Below are 18,001 nucleotides of genomic sequence, written 5' to 3' on the forward strand. Positions count from 1 at the left end.
TTATGAAAGCTTGGCCTTAGCTTAGGCTTGTTTTTAACCTGTACTTATAATTTAAATTAACCCATTTCTATTCATCAGTGTTCTGTCATAAACTGCCCATCTTGCTGCTTCTGTGTCTCCTGGCGTCTCTTGTGTACCTAGATTCATCTACTTCCATTCACTCCCAGGAAATCCTGCCTATACCTCCTGCCTAGCTACTGGCCGTTTAGCTTTTTATTACACCAATCTCAGCAATACACCTTCATACGGTGTACAAACATTATCCCACAATATTATCCCCCCCCCTTTTTTTCAATACAGGGTTTCTCTGCAGCTTTGGAGCCTATCCTAGAACTCACTCTGTAGAGCAGGCTGGCCTTGAACTCACAGAGATCCGCCTGCCTTTGCCTCCTGAGTGCTGGGATTAAAGGCATGTGCTACCACTGCCTGACGCATTTCCCCCTTTTTGTCTAAATAAAAAGAGGTTTTAACTCTAGCATAGTAAGACTACATACAATACAAACAATTATCAGGTAAGAATATACTTACAATATCCAGTCCATATGTATTTGGGAAGGTCAGAGAAAGTAATCTGTTATCTATCCTAACTTAGTGAGTCCAGAGTTTTATACCTAAACCACTTTCTATCATAACTTGTATTACCATTTTAAAATAACTTTTTAGACCTTCAAACATCTTGCATAAACAACTTAAGCTTTTATGTTTTTCAACCTTATAAATTTTATATCTCTTATGTAAATTTTTTTCTGAATTTGGTAACAAGAAAAAAATGTAACTATAACAATCTCGTCTTCAACTCCATCAGAGAACTGAGAAGGATGTAGTATTACTTAAGTAAACAGAAGTGCAGAGCAAACAAAACTATAGAAATGCCAGAGACAGCTGCTGCCTGAGCAGTCGCCCAAGGTTCTTCTGCAGTGTTGGGGCATCCATCTTTGGCGTGTAGATTTTGGTTTTTCAAGACAGGGTTTCTCTGTGTAACAGCCCTGGCTGCTCTGGAACTCACTCTATAGGCCAATCTGGCCTCAAACTCACAGAGATCCACCTGCCTCTGCCTCCCAAGTGCTGGGATTAAAAGTGTGTGCCACCACCACCCAGAAGAAGTAGGAACTTTTGAAGACTGCTCTACCTTGTCTTGGCAAAGTGTGGCAGTGGCCTTCTTTTGTGTTCTGTTTGTTCAATTTGGATATCATAATATCAGCAGTCAAAGCAAAGGCAGTTTTTTTTTTTCCCCAGTGACTAACTTAGCACAATAAAAACAAACTCCATATGTAGGTTCTTTGATGGCCAGCTTTTTTTTTTTTTTTGAGGTAAATTGGTATTAGTCTAAAACAGTGTGGCTGAGACTCAGACTCCAGGCCGTTAAGGGAGGCAGTGAGTGCTCATTCGTGATTGGGGAAGAAGCTGACTGTGGAGCTCACTCCTCAACTGCTGAGTTCAGGCTGCAAGAATGGGAACTGATGGGCCTTAAATTCCTGGTGCCCCCTGGCCTGACTAGGTGAAGGCGTGGGAATCAGCCAATTCTACATCTGGAATAGCACTAGCAGGATATCATTCCAGGGTCAAGTCCTTGCCTAGCATGCAGGAGGCCCTGGTCATTACACAACACTGCCAGCTATGTAAATAAACCACACTCACAATAGCAGTTAGAGATGCCAGCAGTGGGGAAGGGCCCTCGTGACTTTGCTGTCCAGAAAGAGAAGGGCAGGGAAGTATCTGGCACTCACAAGAGAAGGTAGCTCTACTCGAGAAGTCTGGCATCCCTTCCCAAGGAGGAGAGGGCTTTGTCACAGCCACACTTCGTTTCCTCAGACAGTTCTAAAAAGACATGTCGCCAGCTCACACGTTCTTTGCTCCTTCTCCCTTGGCAGCGTCACACTGTCTGGAAGCCTGCTTCTCTGTAGCAGCGCACGGCTGCCGGAGTCTTTGTGCACATCTGAAAACATGCCCACCCTGCTTGCATCCAGTGCCTGCTCCCAGGCTGGTACGAACCAAGACACCCACTCACATGTTGGCGCGGGCCCAGTATACACCCAGATGTGCAAACTCCAGCCTCACCCATTCTCTGGTCCTAATAAATGCTAAGAACCCAAAGAAAGGCTGAGCGCAGCTCCAGCTTCCCCACCACTGACTTTGGCTGCTTGGCACCAACTTCCCAAGATGTAGGCGACAGATCCCTTGCCCCTCTGATATGCCAGGGCCAAAAAGTGAAGATAAATGAAACTTGCTGAAGCTGCATAGTGGTGCCTGCCAGTGCCCAGGGCCAGAGCAACCATGCTAGAGCCTGAAACTGCAACAGCATCAATGTCACCCTCAGCATCTGCAGGCGTCGAGGGCCCACTGAGTGAAGCCCTGGGTTTGAGCCCCAGCTCCACACAACACTCAGGAGGAAGAGGATCAGAAGCTCACGATCATCCTTGGCTACATAGTGAGCTTGAGACTAACCTGGAATAGCTGAGACCCCTGTCTCAAAATACAATGGAAAAGTGAATGAGACGGCAGAGGGGTTACCTGAATGAAACCTACTTACCTGACCTGAAGTGGCTGATGTACATTTGGCATGAAATCTGGAAGAGAATAATTGAGTCATCCAGGACGTGTGCAGGGCTCCCCACTCATGCCACCCCATCTTTGCTGGGAGCAGCTCTGCACTGCCTGTGTGTGACTCTGGGCTAACTCAGTGCTTGAGTAGATCCGCCCCATCAGTGGAGGGCCTGGCCACACTGGGCTTGTTCATAGATAACTTATTAGATGCAAAGTAACTCCAGCCTTTGGTGGGGGTGTGCAGGGATTAGCTTTGTTCTGATTTTTGTCTCACTTGCCGAACCTGCTTGTGAGTTACCGTGTGATTCTTACCATGTAGTGGGTAGCATTATTGAACAGGCAAAGATGGGTTTTGTAGGAGATTGTTAGGGGGATCAGAGGTCCCAGAATGCTGAAGCCGGAGACCTCTGAATGTGGTTACCCAGTGACCACCACTCAGTGGTGTTCTCTCCCCCATGCTCTTGTGTAGTCCCCACCCACACCAAGTCAGGGTGGCCTGTGTGGCTGTTAGAAATCAGCAGGAACAATGGAATGTCATCTTAAGATCAGGTCTGAAAGGCACAGATGTCGTAAGTGTACTTCCCTCCAACTCTGGGGGAGGAATCCAGACACCATGTTGAGAAGCCCCATGGGGCAAGGGACCAGGATCTTCCCAATCCAGGGTTGCAAGGGTAAATTGAGAGACAGGTTCCCAGCTTGGGCAAGCCTGACATGAAGGTAGTTCCACCCAGCATCTTGAACGTGACCCACAGAAGCACCCACAGCTGCCTGCCCCTGGATCAGAATCTCAGTGGCATAATAAATGTTTTTTTATGTTTGTTTGTGTTTTATGTGTTGCTGTTTTGTTGTTTTTGAGACAGATTTCTCTGTGTAGCCCTGACTGCCTTGGAACTCACTTTGTAGACCAGGCTGGCTTGGAATAAATGAAGATTAGCCTGACTCTGCCTCCCGAGTGCTGGGATTAAAGGTGTGCACCACCACTGCCCAACCATAATAAATGTTTTTAAGCCTCTCCTTGGGGGAGGAAAAGGTCTCTCCTAGCCATGATGCTGGGACACACAGTGACAGTGGCCTTGGACAATGGGGCCTCTGTGCGTTCTCTGCTCCACTTTGCCTCTTTCTCCTGGTTCACCTCCTCGATTACTCCCCCTCCCCCGTCATGTAGACTGATAACTGTCTCTGCTTTATGTCAGAGTGCTTGAGAGTGAGGCCAGCCTGGGCTGGCAGGAGACACAGGACCCTCCCCAGGAAGTAGCCTTGGACATTAAGCTGAGCTACATCTACAAGGTGAGCCAAACTTTCCTTTCCTGCCTCTCCACCAAGTGTTGGGGTGCAACCCAGCCCTACTCAGCAGTTTAGCTGGGCAGCATCATCAGGTGCCTGCAGTGAACCAGCTCAGCACCACTGTAGGCTCAGTGGTGGCCCCGGTACCCATGCTACTGAAAGCCTGCAATCCGCCTGTGACGGCCAGCATGGCCAAAGAAGTGTACAGAGAAGGTTCCCCACTGGTCACCAGGGAACAGGTCCCACAGTCCCTTCTCTCACTCTGAGTCCCCTCCTCATCCCTCACTCTGTTTCCTGTTGGCCGTTCCCTCATTCCATGTACCCCTGCCCCATCCTGGTTCTCTCTCCTTTCAGTTCCTGATCCTGTGTTTCCTAGTCCAGCCGAGGTCCTACACGGACACCAGCATTTTGAGCCTGATGGAGCTGCTGTGTCGCGCAGGCCTGGATGTGGGCTTGCGCCTGCTGCCCAAGACTGATCTCCAGCAACTCCTGCTCCTACTGCTGGAAAACATCCAAGAGTGGCCGGGAAAGGTACCACTCTTTCCCTGAGCTGTCTTGCCCCTAGCGTACCCTGAACTGTCTTGCCCCTAGCGTACCCTACATGGGGAGGGCACCACTTGCAGCTTTTTCAGGGGTCTGTGGCCTCGTGATTCCCTTTGCTCCCCTGAGTTCACTGGGCAGCAGGGCAGAGGTGAAGGCAGCCTTCCCCCGAGCCCACAGGGAGCCTCTGTCCCCACAGCTCCAGGCACTGTGCTGCTCCCTCAGCTGGGTCTCCGACCACCACCACAACCTCCTGGCGCTTGTGCAGTTCTTTCTGGACGTGACTCCCCGTGGCAGGTGGGTGCTTCTCAACAGCACTGGTTCCTCCCCTGATGCTCATCCCCAAAAGGTTCTTCAAGGACCTAGGATCTTCCCCAGCAGCCCCAACAAACAAATATTTGCAAACTCTCAGAGGAAGAACTAAAAATAGAATTCACTAGTGAGTTCTTTACAAATGAAAAAGCCTAATTTTCTTAACATGATCTTATTAGCACAACACTGTCTTATGCAATTACCCTCTGCCTGCAGTGCCCGCCTACTTTCTTTGGGGCTCCCTCCCTGCCTTTTCTTGCTGGGTGACATCAGCTGCTCGCCCCTCTCTCCTCTTCCCGCGCCCACTCCACTCTTAATTCATCGCCATTTTATTCTCTCCCGGCAGTTCTCTGCCAGAGATTATCTTACTGTTTATTTCCCTTCCTGGACTCCCTCTTCCCTCCAAATCACCTCCAGAGCAGGTGCCTTGTCGGGATCCCTGCCATATCGCCCCAAATCTCAGCCTGTGCCTGGCAGCCTGTCCGTGTTTTGTAAAATTCTTTTGGAATGATGAATGAGTGGAGCAGACAGACTCAGCCCAGGAGATCATACCTGTTGGCTGGACTCGGCCTTGTCTCTTCTCATCTCTGCATTCCTTCTGCTCCCTGCTCACAGCCACAAGGAGTGCCCTGCCTGTGTCCTTATAGGCACTTGACAGTCGTCCTCTGTGGGTGTCCTGTGACCTCCCAAGAGTCAGTCCTTTGGGACTTGAGGCCACCTCACAGCACAGGCCCATCCAGCAGACGTCCTTGACTGTCTTGGCGGGTCAGCCACAGCCGCAGCCACGCTGGTTCAGCTTCAGGTTCTTCACTGACTCTGCCCAGACTTGACAGGGAGACTCTCTCCATACCCCAGGATGCCCCTGTCCACTCAGCCCAGACCTCTGGAATTTCTGCCATCCCCCATAGCACATCTGCTCCGGAGAGCTGCTCCCTTTCTCGCCTTTCATACTTAAACCTGGATTTGCGGCCTTCAGAACTCTAAATCCTCCCCTTTGGTTGCGTCTCAGTGTCAGCTTCATGACAGCCATTGCTCTGTCTGGGTCATTTTAAAGCAATCGCCCCCCCACCCCCGCCAACAAACCTCATTGCACCCCATGATACCTGGAAGGTAGCAGAGGCAGCCTTAGCTGTTCCTCTCAGCCTGACAGACACCAGCAAAAAACAGATGGAGCGGTTGCTAATACTGCTAAGCAGTTATGAAAATGAATGCCCTCCACACACTCATTAACGCTGCATATTCTCAGCTTCAACTTTAAGTTGCAGTCAATCTGATGAGCAGAAAATGTCAACCCATGTTTTTAATTTTCACTCCCTGATCGCCAGTGGAATTGAGCCGCTCCTCCCCTCTATTGGCTGCTTGTGGTCCCTTACTGTGCATTTCCTTCTGGGCTTCCTTACTCATCTTTCTATCAGGCAATTTATCTTCTTAACTACATTGATTTACAAGTTACTTTTCCTATTTGTTACAATGTGTTTTCTCCTAAGGTTGTAAATTGTCCTTTTTGGAAAGTTGTTTTGTAATTTATTAAAATCTAGTTTTGTTTGGTGGTGGTTACACACACCTTTAATTCCAGCTCGTAGGAGGTAGAGGTAAGCAGATCTCTATGAGTTTAAAGTCAGCCTGGTCAACAAAGCGAATTCCAGGACAGCCAAGACAGAGGGACCCTGTCTTGAAAGCAAAACAAAAACAAACAAATTTACTTTTATTTTATGTGTGTTTTTGCCTGCATGTGTGTCTCTGAACCACATGTGTGCCTGGTGCCCAAGGAAGCCAGAAGAGGGTGTTTGATCCCATGGAACTGGAGTTACAAAGAGTTGTGAGCTGTCATTTGAGTACTGGGAATCAAAGCCAAGTCCTCTGCAAGAACAGCAAGTGTTCTTTACCTCTGAGCCATCTCTCCAGCACTGTTTTTAGTTTTTGTTACATTTACTTATTTTATGTACCTGTGTACACACGTGCGCTGCAGCACGTGTGTCAGACAGAGGACAGTTTATGAGAGGCAGCTCTCTCTCCCTTTCCCATACGGGACCGGGGGTCAAATTCAGGTCATCAGGCTTGGAGGCAGGCACCTTTACCCAGCGATCGTCTTTCTAGGCCGTTTTTAGAAATTGGTTGTTGTTGTCATTTTGTTCTTTGAGACAGGATCTTGCAGTGTAGCCCAGGCTGGCATAGAACTTGCCTCAGCCTCCTGAGTACTGGCTGAGATGGCAGGTATGGACTACCATGCCCAGCCCATAAATAACTTAGAGCTGCAGGAAATAGGTGTGGACAGTACAAAACCCTGCCTGGGTTACTGTATGACGTAATCTTTGCATCTTGACTAGGTAGGCCTTGCCTGAAACCACACATATACACACACACACACACACACAAAGAGAGAAGAGCTATTCTCAGCCAGGAGGTGGTGGCGCACACTGTTAATCCCAGCACTCAGGAGACAGAGGCAGGCAGATCTCTATGAGTTTGAGGCCAATCTGGTCTACAAAGCAAGTTCCAGGACAGCCAGAGCTGTTATACAGAGAAACTCTGTCTCAAAAAACCAAAAGGAAGCCGGGCGGTGGTGGCGCACACCTTTAATCCCAGTACTCGGGAGGCAGAGGCAGGCGGATCTCTGTGAGTTTGAGACCAGCCTGGTCTACAAGAGCTAGTTCCAGGACAGGCTCCAAAGCCACAGAGAAACCCTGTCTCGAAAAACCCAAAAAAACAAAAAACAAACAAAACAAAATGAGGAGGAGGAGCTATTTTCTTTTCTTTCAGTACTGACTTTAGTAAATTATTTTTCTGTACTTTGTTCCTAGTATCTCTTAATTCCACCCAGAATCTGCTTTTCCTGTGGAATTCCCCTACCCCTGAAAAAGAGTGTGGATACAATGCCAATTTATTATATTAATAATCCATCATTTCCCAATAGACTTGAAGGTATTGTCATATCCCAAATCCATGCCTGTGATCATTCTTCCGGCACTGATGTGGGGAGCCGGCATCTTTGCAGCTTCCCCGTGTGTTCCTAGGCCCCTGACAAGTGCTTTCGAATGGCTGGGAGTGCAGTGGAGCATCCTTCACCTTATTTCAGACGGACGTGTCTAGGCCATAAGTTTTGCCGACAAGAGGGCTCCTCATTTGGATGAGTGTTGTTTGTTTAGATTAGCTGGCCGAGGTGGCAGACACCTGTAATCTCAGGGAGCTAAAGCAAGAAGATCTTGAGTTCAAGGTAAACCCAGCCTACTTAGTGCGATCTTGCCCCTCCCCCAACCACAGACACACCCTAAATAAAGCAGGGCACAGTGGCCTGTAACCTGAGTGCTGGAGAGGCTGAGGCAGATGACTGTTGGATTGGAAAGGCAGCTTGAGCTACAGGATGAATTCCAGGCCAATCTAAACTATAGTGTGAGACTGTGTCATGAGGAGAGGAAATGGGAGGAAGAGAGGACAGGAAAGGACAGAAGAGAGGAAAGGAGAGGAGGCTGAATAGAGAGATGGTTCAACAGGTGAAGTCTTGTTATATAATCATGAGACCCTAACCTGAGTTTGGATGCCCGCACCCATGTAAAAATCAGACATGGCCACACATAATAGCTGTAGTCTCAACACTGGGAGGCTGAAACAGAGGCAGGAATGTCTCAGGCGTTTGCCCAGTCAACCTAGCTAGCCCAACTGTCAAGCTCCGGATTCAGTCAGAGACTGTCCTGGTTAGGTTTTTGTCCACTTGACACAGGCTAGAGTCACCTTAGAAAAAAATGCCCCCATCAGATTGACCTGGGGAGCACTTACTTCATTTATGGCTTATGCGGGAGCACCCAGTGCTCTGTGGGTAGTGCCACCCCAGCACAGGTGGCCTCGGATGGAGGGAAAGCAGGCCCATAAGCCGTCTTCTCCTTGGTCTCTGCTTTAGTTCTTGCCTCCAAGTTTCCGCCTGAGGTCAAGTCACGACGGCCCTTCATGATGTACTAGGATTTGGAAGCTGAAATAAACCTTTTCCTCCCCTAGCTGCTTTTGGTCATGGTCTTTATCAAAACAATAGAAACCTAACTAGAGCCAGGTGGTCCTAGCACTTGGGAAGCAGAGGGTAGGCAGATCTCAGTGAGTTTGAAGCCAGCCTGGTCTACAAAGAGAGTTCCAGATCAGCCAAGACTGTTACATAGAGAAAAACCAAAAAACCAAAAAATAAAATAAACCTAGTTAGAACAGAGAGCTTTTCTCAAAATATAAGGCAAAGAGGCAAAGAATAATTGAGGAAGATATCCAGAGTTGATCTCTGGACACCAATTGCATACACACACAATTATAGTAATAATTTTTAAAAAGAAATTTTATTTTACTTTTTTTACTAAATAGAGCATTCAGATAGTACCAAGTTTAGGTCGTGCCAAGAGTGAGTAGGAATGGCATGTCCCAGACACACGCCACCCGCCTGCCATCTCCAGTCTCCGTGCCTGTGTGTGCACAGGCTCCCTGCAGGTTCTTTTCTCCTCGAGGTATGTTTTGGCAAGCCTTCCAAACTGGCTCATAAAGAGCTTCTAATTCTCCTTCCCGTCTTGCCGTGGGTCTTTAGTTAGAGCCGCAGCAATGGTGGTGACACAGGAGCTTGTTGGCGGCCTGGCTCTGCCCTTGCTGGGGGCAGCCCCGCTGGGCTCAGTGCCCAGACTGACCCCAGGAGGAAGCTGTCACACTCTGAATCTGCTTGATTGGTTAAGTACAAAGCAAGAACTCCCACTGACTTCCACTCCCACGGATTTGTGCAGCGCTTTCAGCACTCCAGCCGTGCTCCAGACTTCAGGGTGCACACAACAGTGTGAGGAAGCTGCTACCTTAACCATGAAAACAGATGGCAAAGAAGCCACCTGGAGTGGGACCAATGGAAGGGGGGGATTCTTGAAGGGACATCAGCACAGGGAAGGTGACCCCACTTGGATGGCACTGGATTCTGCCTTCAGCGAAGGTCTCTAGCGTATGCTCATGTGCAGAGCCAAACCTCGCTGCCACTGGAAGGAACCCCATCAGAATGATGAAGGCAGCCAAGGGCTGCACGTCTCTGCTGAACACTAATGTCGTCTGGCTCCAGGGCCCGCCTCCTTCGCTGTCTGTGACTGTTTATTAAACATCCCAGGCATGCTGCTGCACTGTGGCCTTCGGAGGAGAGAGAGAGATGATGAGACCCACTTAGACTGCCTGCTTCCATGGAGGTGTGGGTGAAGGCTTACTAAACATGTCACAAAACCCACCCTGACGGCAGACCAGCCCACAGCTGAAAGAGACCTCTTGCCTGTGTTGACAAGATTTGAAGAGACAGGCTCAGCTCTCAGGTTCACAGTGTGCATGTTTGCTTCATGCCTCCTCAGGAAGGCCATATGACAGGATGGAGTAGACTTAAAAATGTACACGCTGGGGCTGGAGCAATGGCTCAGGAGTTAAGAGTTCAGATATTCTTGCCGAGGACCTGACTTCAGTTCCCAGAGCCCACATCACGAGCACCTGGAAGTCCAGTTCCAGGAACATTTGTCGCTGTGCACTACCCCAGACACAGACATACACATATTCACACAAACATGCAGACTTGGCTAGCCAGTGGAGGCTCGTGATCATAATCCCAGCACTGGGGAAGCAGTGACAGGCAGTTTGAGGCCAAACTGGTCTGTAGAGTGAGTACCAGGCCAGCCAGGACTATATAGTGAGATCCTGTCTCAAAAAAAAAAAAAAAAAAAAAAAAAAAACAAGAAAGAGTAGACCTGGAGGCCTGGAATATGGCCAAGTTGGTAGAATACTTGCCCTGTAAACATGGTGGTTTGTGGGGGGAGGTATTAGAAGAAAGGGTCGTGAAACAATCAGTGCTAACTGGGGAAGAACAGCTATAATGATATACAACTTTAGGTAAACTGAGGGTGAGAGAACTAGTCTATATAATCCCAGCACGTGGGAAGCTGAGGCAGAAGTTCAAGGCCACCGGGCCTACCTGAGACCCTGTCTCACAAAGCCAAGCAAAAAAAGATCGTGTGTGGTGTCAAAGCCCTGTAATTCTAGTTTTTGCAAAGTACAGTTGGAGGATAGAGTTCTGGGCTAGCCTTTGCTACCTAGTGAGTTTGAAGCAAGACCTTGTCTCAAGCAAGCAAACTACTGAAACAGAAATCTATGTAAAATGCTGTGGCAGCGTTGCCGGAGGGGACAAATCTCAAGGTATTGAGATAAGCATGAGCAGCTTCATCTTTTGGGTTCCTCTCTTCCAAATGTGATGGCCTTCCTGTTTTTGCTTTTGTTTCCACAGCCTGGTTTACAGAATCAGTTTCTTATCTCTTCATTTTATTTACACTTATTTATAGTGTGTGTGTGTACACGCATGTGCACAAGAACAACTTGAGTCCCTTCATCTGTGGGCTCTGGGGATCTAACTCAAACCCATGTCTTTAATCCCAACACTGGGGAGGCAGAGGTAGGTGGGTCTCTGTGAGCATCCTCTTTGACTACCTGGAGATGCCCACTCTCAATCATGGTAGGCTCCGCCCACCTGTCCCCACGTTAGAGACCCTCCTCTACTCAAGCTGTCCAGATGAGCCCCTCCTGGGGCACTCTGGGACCTTACTTGGTTTTTTGTTTTGTTTTTTCTCTGCAGCTGAAATGTGGTGGTACCTTTGTTAACTGTCCCCTCTTCCTACGAGTGGCGGCAACCTGCTGGCACAGCTGTCTTGTCTCCTCAGCCCTTAAAGGGATCAGAATGTGAAAAATCTTCTGTAAATACGGGAAATAAGTGAATGCCATTTGTTTTTCTTATCTTTGCTCTGGTGCTATGTCTTTTTGTATGGTTGGTTATTCATTTATTGTTAAGGAGTCCTCAAATTTGGCCATTCTTCCTCTGTTGGTGAAATCCCTTCACTGTGTGTCCCTCGACTGGAGGGAATATGCCTTTCTCCCAACTCCCAAGAGTTAGATCCAAAGGGCTATGGTGGTGCACACCTTTAATCCCAGTACTCAGTGGTGGGGGCAGGCAGATCTCTGAGTTCCAGGACAGCCTGGTCTACAGAGTGAGTTCCAGGACAGCCAGGGCTACACAGAGAAACTCTGTCTGGGGGGGCAGAGGTGAGGTGAGGGTGGGTTAGATTCCTTCCTCAGCTGTAATGAGATGACAACATCAGCCCCCAGCCAGGCTTTTCCTGAGAGGTTTTTCCTTGGACCCCTGCTGCCTACTGTCTGTTGGCCCAGTGAATTCTGGCTCTTCCCCTCCCCAGTATCCTCTCAGCATCTTTTCAGTTTGAAGTGGCCAACCAAGGAAGTTCAGTCTCCCTGATCCCCCCAAGGAGGCAGCTGGTGAAGAAATGCAGGCAGCCTGGAAGGAAGCAGTTTCACAACCAGCAGATTTGAGTATTGGGACCAAAGCAGGGACACGCGTGGGTGCCCGGGTGTTTGGGCGTTTTCTCTGACCCCCTCGTCCTTCCGGCTGCGCTCACCTCTGCTGCTCTCAGCCCCACCTAGCACTCAGTTTCTACATCAGTTCCTTGCCCACAGTGTTCGATCCCTTCCTGCTTCTGCTTTAGACTTTCTGTTAGGTTTCAAGCCTGGGACAAGCAGCGGAGGACGAACAGTTTATTTAGCACATCAAAGTGGATATTAGCCACCAGGTTCTCCCTGCATCCTTCCATCCCTACCTGTTACAGGGTCGTCCTGACTGGCATACCCCATCCCCTACCCTGAACTCTCCAGCCCAGGGGTCTGGGCTTTCCTTCCCTATATACTCCCAACCATTTTGGTTTACCTGGCCTTTTACCTTTTACTCTGGTCCTCCTGGCTGCTGCACCTGGTTCTCCTTTACCCCCCCCAACCCCGCGCCCCCCACAGAACTCGGTCTGGTCCTGCCTCTGGCTATATACTCTCCCATGTATCTACAGAAACCTTCTCCTCCACCATACCTAGGAGCAGTCATGTTTCCTTTCCTTTTTATTTTTATTTTTTTATTCATTTACCTGCCCTAAAACCACGTGGCCCCTATACGCTCCCACCTTGTAAGTTGCTGTCTAGCCTTCCCTAGGCCCTCAGCAGAGTCCACAGATGTGACAGGACCAGGACCACTGTTGAGGTTTCCCCACTCCTGGCCCTACAATTCCACCTCTTTCCCTCCCACCAGACCCCTAATTCGAGATCCTGACAGTTTTGTCTTTTCTGGAGAAGGCTGTGCTCCAGCACCTGCAGCTCCTCCTGGCAGTCCCACTGTCTTTCAAATAACCCATCGGCCACTCTGCTGGAACGTGAGCTTCCTTTCCATAAACTGTCAGTTCCCGCCTTGGCTGAAGATCCTTTCAGAGTGGGCATGGGTGCCCTGGATAGATGGCCGAGAGTTAAAACCCCTTGCTGCTCCTGCAGAAGGACCTAGGTCTGGTGTCCCCGCACCCACATGGCAGCTCTGTGACTCCATGTATCATATGGCCATCTGTGACTCCAGTATCAGAATCGGAGGTCTCCCGACCTCTAAGAACCAGGCACACACACAAATGCGGGCCTAACACTCATATATGTAAACGAAAAAAAAATCCTTCCCCTTGGTCTACCAACCAAGCAACCCAGCCTAGTGTTCCAGGGTCTTTGTGCTTACTCTTCCATACTGCCTCCCCCATAGTCTTATCTGTGCCCCTTCAGATCCCCCCATGCACTCCCACATAGCTGCCATATCCTAAAATTTTGCAGCCATCTGAACTCATGCTGAGCATCTGCTTCAAAGTTTCTGGTCGAAGCTCCCTTCCCCCTTCTCTGACTGGTTAGGGCTGACATCCCTCACACCCAGGGGTTATTGGTTAGCTGACTTTGTTGAGCCTTGAGCTAGGAGAATGAGAAAGACCCCCGGTGGTGGCGGTGCTCCTGAGGCTGGGCAGCATGCCTCTGGCTACTAGATGAGCACCTTAAGGCGCACAGAGGCAATGGGGTGTTGTGCCCCAAGTTCTAAAGACAAGGTGGCTGTGGCTGCTGGGAGACCCTGTACTGAGCTTCGTGCAGATAAGGCAGGAAGAGCACAGGGGAAGTGTCTAGCCAGCACAGGCCCCTGAACCTCTGGAGTTCAGCGCTGCTCCCCCATGACCTTAGGTTTGAAAGATGTAGAACTGGAAATCTGAGCACAAAGCAAATCAGGTAGCTTGGGTCAGAGGCAGGACTGCCGGAGACTGCCAAGGGCCGCCAGACAGTCTGGTCCTGCACCTGCGCAGTTGGCTTTGAAGTGAGGAGTGCTATTTTGAGACTGATAGTGAAGCTTCAACACTGCAGCCTTCCTCATTTCTGTCTTCTTTGTGGAAAGAAGAGTGGTTTTATATATGGAATCAGAAGTGGTTGGAGGGCACTGAAGCCTCAGTGTGGAAGTGACATATGACAGCCGTGACCGTGTGGAGGGAGGATCAGTTCCTCTGCCCTCCCTGGGGAAGGAGCACGTGCACACGTGTGTGCGTACACACACACACACACACACACACACACACACACACACACACCACCTGCAGTACAGGTCCTTCCTTGGGAGGATCTGGGAAGCAGGCTCCCTTAACATCATTCCTAGGGGCAGTGAGTGAGTATATACTTCGGAAAGGACACCTGGTGTCTAGGTGTCCTTAGAATGCATCACACTGCACGAGCTTCCGGAGGGGACCGTGGAATGCTTGTCTGGAGATTCCTCGGGCATTTGATAAAGCTGTCATCACATCCTGGGGACAGCATAGGAGCACAGGCTGATGAGTTCACCTGCAGGGCAGCCTCCTGTGGCCACCTAGTTCACCAACTTTACTAGTGGGGCTTCTGGATGGAGCAAAGCCAAGGTCCTGAATGAGGCGTTTAGCAGAACAATGGCTAGATTCATAGACAACATGACTATAACTGACAGCAAATTGAAGTTTCCAGAAGCTCTCCGCCGACGGTAATGAAGGGCTAAGCTGGAAAAAGAGGCCCTGCTGTACGATTAAGAGCAGGGTCTGAGAAATGAATGGGGTTTGACAAGAAGACATGTGAAAGAAAAAAGCCAAAGGACATGGGTTCAGTCTGCTGACTGCCAAGAAAACGAGCACCAGCCTCCCGTCCTCCGAGCAGCGGCCCACTTGACAAGGAACACAGATAACCAGGGCAGTCCACGGACACAAAGGAGAATGAATGGTCAAAAAGATGGAAAAGTGAGGTAGTCAGGCCTGCAGGAGGCAGAGCCATCTGAGTACAGCCAGTGATTTCAAGGATGGGGACAGCTCTACTCGCCAGACGGCTCCCAGAGCAGACTCCAGAAGCCTGGTCAGCGTCCCAGAAGGGCAGATTTTTGGCAAAATGCAGGAAGAACTTCCTTTGTCTATCCAGTGAGTGGACTGGACCAGCTCGGCAGCAGATGTTGGCTTCTGGGATGGAAACTGAACCCTTGAGGGGAAGGGCCACAGCTTTGAATGATGCCTGAGTCCAGGGCTCTGACTTAAGTGTCCATTGCCTATAGGTGCCTTTTCGTTTACTTGTAATTCTGCATGAAGAAAAGGACACATGCCATAGGTGGGTGCTCAGGGACTTGCCGTCTGTGCACTACGACCCAGTGTCTGCACAGAATGTCACCTGGTCATTCCTTCTGCAGAGGAAACCACTTCCCTGCTGTTCTTCCAACTTAGTGGTTCTTCGCCTGTTTCTGAACGCTGCTGGAGATGGGCCCATGCAGTGCATTCCTGCGAGACTGGCGTGCTGTGCTCACAGGCATCTTGGGGACCAGCTCCCTGGCGATGTGAGTGGTTGTAGCTTCATCTGGCTGTGTGGCCATCCTTTTCCTCGGTCAGTGGTTACCGTATCCCTCTCCTCCAGTCTGCATCATGCATGCCTCCTCCTCAGCCCCATGGGATTATACAAACACTAATGGAAAACCAGGCTGCGTGATGGTCGCTGGCTTGCGGACTCAGGCAGGGTGGGAGTATGAGCATTGGGAAAGATTGTGCAACCAGCTGCACTCAAACCCTGGTTCTTCCTGCTTTGGAAGCACACTCACATGCAAGATAGCTCCCACCTAGTTATTTTGATTAAAGGTGCCACACGCCTTTAGTCCCAGCACTCAGGAGGCAGAGGCAGGCAGATCTCTGAGTTCAAGACCAGCCTAGTCTACAGAGGGAGTTCCAGGACAACCAGGGCTATGCAGAGAAACCCTGTCTTGAAAAAAAAAATCAGAAAAAGATGATTCCCATCATGGACTAAAGAGCCAGTGGTCTGACAGGTGTGTGTGGCCCTGGAGATGTAGGCCATGCCAGGCAGCACACAGCCAGGTGTCAGGCAGCATTCCCTTAGAGGAGCAGGCCAAGACTGTTGCAGCCTGGGCTGCCCTGGACGCACTGGAAAAGGCAGCTCACGCCTTTGGCCAGATGCCTGGTAGCCTTTTAGGGCAGTTCAGCCTCAGCAGGGCCTGGTTCCCTTCCGAGGGAGTGAAGACAGAGCACTGGGGGGTGGAGGGGTGCTGTGCTGGCTCATGTCCCTTGTCCTAACATCACAGTGGCATACACTCTGCCTTCCTGGGTGCTCTTGCAGGGCGCCCAGTCCCTTGTGAGAGCTGCCCAGACAGAGGCAGACAGGAAGCAAAGTACCCAAATCCTCTGGGCTAGGTTTAGAAAACCTTGTTCCCGATTTTCTAGTGCCCTGGGTGTGTCTGTGTGCTGATCCAGTGTCCTGTTCTTACAGGCCTCTGGGAGGTGGGCGGACCAGAGGCCAGCACTGGCCTGGCCTGGTCTGAGCACTGTGCTGGAGCCCATCGCCTTATATGACATCTGCTGGGAGGACTCCAGGGGCTTCTGCATCTTTCTTTGCTTGCCTGGTTTGAGTTCTGGAAAAGCTTTGCCAGGTGGGGTTAGGCAATTTCTGTGGAGAAAAAGAGCCCAACAGTCTGGCCAAGGTTCTCTGCTTGCCCCCTGCACAGCTGGGGTGGCATTTTGGGTGGGTCCTCTCTGCTTTTTCCCTTTCAAACTTGTAGTCTGTCAAATTTAAAGTGGCCCCTGTCCCTGTTTCTCTGCGGGACTGGGAATTCAGGAAGGAGTGTCAGAAAGGCTGTGGGCAACAGACAGGCAGCGCCAGCATGGGGTCTCAGCTCTTAGATGTGGGTTCCTTACATCCACTCACCCCTCAATGTTGCCTGCTCTTTGTTTTTGGTTTTTTGTTTTGTTGTTGTTGGGGCTTTTTGTTTTTTTGTTTTTTCTAGATTACAGCCCTGGTGTGACCCCCATCACACCCCACACACTCACCCACCCCTTCCCTCTGGAACCCCCCCCCCCAGTACTGCTGTGAGGCCTGTCAGCTCTGGCCCTCTCTCTGGCCGGCCCCTCCCCACCCTCTGTGGGCCTTGGTGTGTGAGGGGGATTAATGAAGCCCAGATGCAGCACTCCTGACTCTGGCAGTAGGTTTTGTAGCACAGCAGCGGCAGCTTGGAGGAGCCATTTACCTCCCACTGTGTCTGGGCCCAGCTGCTGCCGGATCCTAGAGCCCAGGAACAGCTGGAAAACAGGTCCTAGCTACAGGCAAGCCACAGAGGGTCGAGGCCTTGATGAGGAGGAAGCTGGGCTTCAGACAGAGCATGGGGGGGGGGGCGTGGAAGAGCAGGGATAGGGGCTTCTGACTCACCATCCTGTGTCTGCTCAGATGGCAGCTGCCTGTCTGTGCTCACTCTAGCTCTTGGAGTCCTGGGGAGCCCCAGGACCTCAGCATAGCCCTGCAGAAAGAGGTCAAGGCTAAAACCAGGCGGAAGTCTGTCGTCTTCCCAGTCAAAAATGGCGGAATGGCTGGCTGGTTTCCCCTTCATTTGCCAGATGCAATACGAATACAACACATAGCACAGCGTTCTTTTAAAACAGAAAGAAAAACAGATTCTTCATCTGAAATTTGTGCTTTAACAGGGCAGCCTAGACTTTAATTTGCTAAATCTGACAAACCAAGTCCCCTTCCAGCCGAATCTCCTTTTAGTATAATAGCTTTGTTGAACTACAGCGTACAAATAGACCACCGAGCCTATGTCTCAGTGGAGTTTTCCCAAGTCAGACACGTGAAACTACCACCCAGATTGGGAGAGAAAGGACAGCTTGAGCAAACCCCGGGGCCACCAGGACCCTGACCTCCAGCACTCCATTTCAGACTTGACACAAATGAATTCTCACACTGACTTCCTTCTGTAGCTGCCATCTTCCCCACAGCCGAGTGAAGAGAACATGTGGAGGTGGTTATGTAGCTACCGGTCTGTCTGTTTATCGGGGTGCTTCTGCTGTGAGTACCTCTCTCGTACCTGTCTACACGGGAGCAGGTGTAGGTCTGTCCTCAGTTAATCTTTAGTTTTCCAAAGGGGTCATGACCCTTCCTGTGAGCTACG

General features: G+C 50.2%; 1 protein-coding gene across 1 annotated transcript in view; it reads left to right on the forward strand.

Annotated features, from left to right (window-relative positions):
* Fam178b (family with sequence similarity 178 member B) overlaps positions 1 to 18,001 on the forward strand; it is a 126,458-nt gene that overhangs the window by 80,853 nt on the left and 27,604 nt on the right. Inside the window, exons 9-11 of the mRNA XM_050134692.1 lie at positions 3,738 to 3,831; positions 4,183 to 4,359; positions 4,568 to 4,665. Coding sequence (XP_049990649.1) covers positions 3,738 to 3,831; positions 4,183 to 4,359; positions 4,568 to 4,665 — 369 coding nt within the window. The remainder of the gene's footprint in view (positions 1 to 3,737; positions 3,832 to 4,182; positions 4,360 to 4,567; positions 4,666 to 18,001) is intronic.

This window comes from Alexandromys fortis, unplaced genomic scaffold (assembly GCF_014885135.2).
Source record: "Alexandromys fortis isolate MF-2015 unplaced genomic scaffold, M_Fortis_MF-2015_v1.1 scaffold_20, whole genome shotgun sequence".
Lineage (NCBI taxonomy): Eukaryota > Metazoa > Chordata > Mammalia > Rodentia > Cricetidae > Alexandromys > Alexandromys fortis.